The sequence below is a fragment of the Aspergillus ruber genome, assembly GCF_000600275.1.
Source record: "Aspergillus ruber CBS 135680 unplaced genomic scaffold scaffold00013, whole genome shotgun sequence".
Classification (NCBI taxonomy): domain Eukaryota; kingdom Fungi; phylum Ascomycota; class Eurotiomycetes; order Eurotiales; family Aspergillaceae; genus Aspergillus; species Aspergillus ruber.
In genome coordinates this window covers 379810-385457 of record NW_024467309.1, presented here as the reverse complement: position 1 = coordinate 385457, position 5648 = coordinate 379810, and the positions used below count along the sequence as shown (strand labels likewise).

Here is a 5648-nt window from a genome sequence, read left to right as displayed (position 1 = left end):
TCGTCTCTAGGTCAGGGTGGTAGTGTCGTAGTATTGGAGCATCCGTTAGTCGCTTTTTCAATTCTTCAAAGACTTGTTGGCATTTATCAGTCCAGGCAAAAGATACATCCTTCCTTGTCAGGCAATTTAACGGTTTTGCAATGCGGCTATAGTCCTTGATGAACCTCCGGTAGAAGTTGCAGAACCCAAGGAATGACTGTATGCCGCGAACAGTGGTTGGCACTGCCCAGTTGCAGATTACAGCAGTCTTTTCTGGGTCAACTTCAATGCCATCTGTTGTCAAAATAAATCCCAGATATTTTGTCCGAGTGACGTGGAACTCGCACTTCTTGATGCTGGCCTGGAGACCTGCTGCACGCAGCCGTTCAAGCACCTTCTTGACATGAATTTCATGTTCAGCAGTGTTTCTCGAGTGAATGAGCAAGTCGTCCACGAAGGCAGTCACGAAATCGTCCAAGTAGTCCATGAGGGTATCATTGATGAAGCGCTGGAACGCTGCCGGTCCATTGGTGAGTCCAAAAGGAACCACATGGTATTTGTATGTTCCATATCGTGTCCGGAAGGTAGTCAGATCTTCTGACTCTGGGTCAAGTCGAATTCTGTGAAATCCTTGACGTATATCCAGTTTTGTGAAGACCTTTGCACCACTGATCCTTTCCATCAGCTCATCAACGAGTGGGATGGGATATCGATCCTTTCGGGTGATAGCATTCAACTTCCGGTAGTCAACACAGAATCGCAGTCCACCTCCTGGCTTCCGTGCCATCAAGATAGGAGATGAAAAGGGTGCCGCACTGGGTCCAATGAACCCCTTATTGAGATTATCCACAATGTAGTCCCGTGCGGCTTCCAGTTCCTCTGCTGTCTGCTTGTACAAAGGGCTATAGCCCACTTCACCTTCTGCAGTTTTTTCATCTTCGAGTTCAATTCGAAAATCATTCGTCCGTCGAGGGGGCAGCTCGTCAGAGGCTACCTTGGAGAAGACATCTGCATATTCCTGATACTGTTGGGGTAGTAGTTGTTGTACTAGTTCTTGCTCATCATGATCTTCTTTCTGGCGATCCTTCTCGCGTTTCTCTTCAATGATACGGTCAATTTCAGACAGGCTGGCAATGAAGACTTCAGTATCCTTCTTCTGCAGGTGTCGTTGGAATGGTGCTGCTCCAATTGCTGCAATATCAATTTGGATGGTCTGTTGGTTTGTCGTCTTCCCTTGGGGCTTCACATTAGCAGTGATAGCGTCAATATCCTGACCCTGTAGGGCGCGTGACATCTTGGCCATGTCTGATTGTCGGTCTGATTGCTCTTTCCGAGGAACTCGATAGCGTTCCCTTTGATTTCCCTTTTCAATTCGTTGGTCATGTCGCTCTATGTCAGCCTGATGGGCAAGGTCGGGCTTAGGATGTTGCAGGATCTGTCTTGGAGCCTCCAAATACTGCTTGCTCTGGATGTCGTCCAAGTGGCTCCGTTGTTCCGGCCAGACCAATTTTCTATGTCTCACGTTCAGCCAGACATCATGGCTATCGAACCACTTTCGCCCAATGATCATGTCATGTTGACCCAAGTCGGCAATTAGGAAGGGCTGTTTCAGGAATCGTCGTCCGCCAACAAGCAAGTGGCAAACAATAGCATCAGTGATTGTTGAACCAGCTCGTCCGTCGTACCCCTTGGTACCAATCGGTGTGTTAAGTCGTCTGGTAGGGATTCCAAATAATTTCACTAGTTCTGTCGCTCGTTGTGTGTCTATAAAGAGGTAACCATTTGCTCCTGTGTCAGCTAGGGTAGTCAGAGGGATGCTGATTCCATTGTAAGATATCTGACTATTCACATTGAATCCTTGTCCTCCAATCAGTTGACTAAGATCCAACTCGCCTAGGTCGACACCATCTAGCTCCAGGTCGGAGACTTTCTCCTGGGCTAGAAATTTCCCGCTTCATTGCCCTGTTCAATCTCAGGCGTTCTCTGTTCAAGCTCCTTCAATTCTGGAGATGCTGTCTTGGTGGGACAATCCCGTGCAAGGTGGCCTCGCTCCTGGCAGTGGAAGCAACGGCCTTCCTTCATCATTTGATCACGCCCAGCACTACCTGCACGCGGAGCAGTGGGGCTAGTGCTTTGAGGTAGAGCTGGTTCTTTCTTGACAGTGGCTCCAGATCGGCTGGCTCCTTTGTTGGTATCCTTGTTGGGAGAGAATGTTCGATTCTTCTGGGTCCGGTAGTTGATAACTTCAAGGCGACTTGCAGTCTGCGAGACAGCACTTGAGAACTCCTGGAAGGTGCTCTCATGGATGCTACTGGAGATACACAGCTCCTGGAGCTTGGTTGTCAGTTTGTTGTAGAGCTCGTCCTTCCAGTCATCCTCAGCAACACCTGCCTCGGCTGCAAGATAGAGGAATTCAGACAGAAAGTCATGGAACTTATCGCTGGTCTTCATGTATAACTGTCGGAACTGGTGCTTTGCGGTGGTAACACGGTTTGGGTCATCATAGATTGTTTTTAGGTGATTGAGCACATCATTTGAATCAGTGTATGGGTTCATGGCATTGTCTCGCATGCGAGGGGTGATGTGCTTTCGGGCCTTACCCTCACATCGACTGGCCACATATGCTATTCGCAGTTGGGGCGTATCGAAGTGATCAGCATTAGCAGTGAGTTTTTGATTCATCAGGAGCAGCCAGTCCTCAAATCGGGGCTCCTTGCCATCGGTGAGCATCGGGGGGTCAGGGATCTTGGTGGTCTTTCGGTTAATGGGCATTGGAGAGGCTTGACGGCTATTGGCGTTATCCATCACCAGACGGGCGATCTGGCTCCCAAATGCATCACGTTCAGCTTTCGCTTCAGCAAGCTGCTGTCTGACATTCTCAATTTCCACAACCTTGCGGCGCAGAAGGGTGATTTCCCCATCCTTGGTTTGACTGCGGAGCTCTTCTTCAGCAAGTCGGACTTTATGGTCGTCAAGCCGGTCATCATGTCGTTGGTGAGTCACTTGGAGCTTCTCATACAACCACTCGGGCTCATCAGAGGCGTATTGCAAGAACTCCTCCAAAGTCACCATACGTTGTTCTTCGTTCTCATCTCCCTCAATGAAGATAGGGTTCTGTTGGTTTTCTTGGCCAGCATCGGTATTTGCTTCGTCTTGATTGGTATCATTGTCATTTGTCTCGTTTCGGTTGGCTCTAGTAGAAGCAGCAATGGTTCTCGGGCGAGGCATGCTGGCCGGGAGGATCGTTGATTAATCAGTTTTCGGTATTAACCTGGTTTGTTTGGTCGGTCACTACGGGGACACACTGCTATGGTTTCACGATCACTGGATCAAACCAATATAGCAATTGTGCAAAAATAAGAAAGCGAGATTCGATATTAACTCATATATGACGGCTCATATATGACGGCTCAACACTGCAGCAATGAATGATACATCGCAAATGCTGCTACTCAACCATGTCGGCAACAACCTCTATAAAACCCCTTCATTACCTAGATAGATTTCCTCTTCTCTTTTCTTCTCCAGATTCGATATTCTCGTCGATGGCTACAATAGTCTAGATAGGAATTCAGTTCGTTATTATCTACTATTCCGAGCCCGTGACATTAATCAAAGAAGCTTGCTTGTGCAATTCAACAATATTTCGTGGTGTTCTTGGTGTAAAAACGCTTGATCTGCTGCTTGGTCAGCTACCAGGGGGTGTAGGTATTCGTAGGGATATATTTAATTTTGAAAGCACACGCTCTGCATTAACTGGTACTAAGCCAGTTGCTGCAAAGCTGTTTTGAATATTTTCTGGTTTGAAGGCCTCTCTGCGCGCTTCAGGATATGCTGCTAGGAAATCTAACTTGTCAATATGGTTGTAACCTGTGCGTGCTTGATTCTCCACTAAATGACCATAGGCGCGTTTTAAGATAGCAAAACACCCTACATCAAGTGGTTGTAGGAGATGGGACGAATGCGCTGGTAGGCAGAGTGGAATAATAGCATTTTCACTGCATATTTGATCGAATTGTGGTGTAAGATGGCTACCATGGCCATCAAGAATAAAGAGTCGATATCTTCCTTTTGTACGTGTAGTAGTAGCTGGAATAAAGAGCTTTTGAAGCCACTGAAGGCTTATTTTATCAGTAGTCCACCCATTTGCAGAAAGCTCAAAACGCCAGTCTCCTGGAAGGCCATCAAACCATCCTTGGATAAACCTTTTGCCCTTGAAAATCCTGCGTGGTAGAAGCGCCCATCCAGATGCATTGATTGACTCAACCAGTCACCCCTTCACGATTTCCAGGCTGCAGAACCACTCGCCGACCATAGTACTCAGCACGAGTAACCACTTTAGCAGTAGAAATCAGGCCCATTGCAAAGCCTGTCTCATCAAAATTATATATATCCTCTGGTAGGATATCATTTTCAATTATAAGATGTTGAACAGTGCTAAACCACTTGCGTAAGGCTGCTGGATCCTCATTTTGGGCATGTTGGTAATCATAACATTTTGAATATTGTGTACGAAGTTCTTCTCGACATTTATAAAATCTTTGATACCCAATTTGGACCAATTGAAAGGGCAGTAGCAGAACTACGCTTTGCAAGGAGAAGATTGGCCATTTCTCGCACAGTAGCAGGCCAAGGTGCTGCTCCACGTGTATCCATGGAGGGTATCCATTGTGTAAGTGAATCCTCCTCTGTTTCAGTCATTTTATGGCCATTGGGGCGAGTATCGGCGCGAAATTGCTGCCCACTGATGCGATGTAGTAGGGTAGTTTTTGGCACTTGAAAACGCTCCGTAATCTCACATATAGATGCAGTAGTGCCACTTTGAATTTCTCTGATGGCTAGTAGGATTCCGCCCTCTTGTTCAATAGATTTTCGAGAGGATTGGGAGCGTTTTGGTGGCATGGTCGGTGTTTAAAGAAGGGGGGGTGGCAGAAAGCGCTCATTTTCGCGTGTAGTGGACCACTCGGCGGCGTGGACCACTCGGTGGTGAAATACGTTAACGTAATTCCCGAGCCACCCGGCCACCCGGGCCACCCGGCCACCCATCCATCTACCATCTACTTTATTGGCATATTTATCAACCACAACGCAGTAATATTGACTATATTATCTCTCTGGACAGGCATTAGATCTATGCCCTATATTTCTGCATTTTCCACATGTCGGTAATCTGCGCCTTGGTGGTTCTGGCTGCGATTGAACTGGCGGAACTGCCTGGTTTAGAACTGGTCCAACTGCCTGATTTGGCTGCTCAACCTGCTGAAATGCCTCCTGAGCCTCTCCCACTGATACACCCCCCTCATGAGCTAGTCGTCTCTGCGTACGAGCCCTCTTTTTCTTTGTTTTCTCATTTTCAGTGCGTAATTGTTTGTTTTCTTGCTCAAGTAATATGCCTTGATGCATTGCAATTTGGCAGCCTTTAATAAGCTGGTTTAGTGCAGTTTTTGAAGGTGTTGGGGGGCTGTTTGAGCGTTGTTTTAGGAAGGTTTTGATTGATGAGGCTTGCTTTAATAGCTCTTTGACATTTGCAGGTGTTTTGGGGCTGAAGATGCTTGATCGACTGGTAGGGCGGCTTCCCGGGGGGGTAGGTGTATGAAGCCGAATGTCAAGCTTTGATATCACTCGATTGGCATTAAGTGGTACTAAACCAGCCGCTGCAAAGCTATTTT

The 5648-nt window shown here is 47.2% G+C and overlaps 2 protein-coding genes across 2 annotated transcripts; one reads left to right on the top strand and one right to left on the bottom strand.

Annotated features, from left to right (window-relative positions):
* Nucleotides 1-2772: 2772 nt before the first annotated feature.
* Nucleotides 2773-3344, bottom strand: EURHEDRAFT_412480 (uncharacterized protein; the record flags this gene model as incomplete). The annotated part of the gene is made up of 2 exons (XM_040781917.1): nt 3032-3344; nt 2773-2973 (listed from the first exon to the last, which is right to left on the bottom strand). Coding segments are annotated over exons 1-2 (316 nt in total), but the record flags the coding sequence as incomplete, so codon positions are not given.
* A 1671-nt stretch (nt 3345-5015) lies between these two features.
* On the top strand, nt 5016-5648 carry EURHEDRAFT_67415 (uncharacterized protein). Its single transcript, XM_040787617.1, has 2 exons — nt 5016-5335; nt 5416-5648. Exons 1-2 carry the CDS (start codon nt 5139-5141, stop codon nt 5573-5575), a joined length of 357 nt encoding a protein of 118 aa, XP_040638847.1. The 5' UTR covers nt 5016-5138; the 3' UTR covers nt 5576-5648.

What these genes read in the sequence shown, in the direction of transcription:
- EURHEDRAFT_67415 (XM_040787617.1), top strand. Translation starts at nt 5,139, where the DNA reads ATGTCGGTAATCTGCGCCTTGGTGGTTCTGGCTGCGATTGAACTGGCG. An exon ending in TCTTTGTTTTCTCATTTTCA is followed by an intron (nt 5,336 to 5,415) that starts GTGCGTAATTGT and finishes AAGCTGGTTTAG; the next exon opens with TGCAGTTTTTGAAGGTGTTG.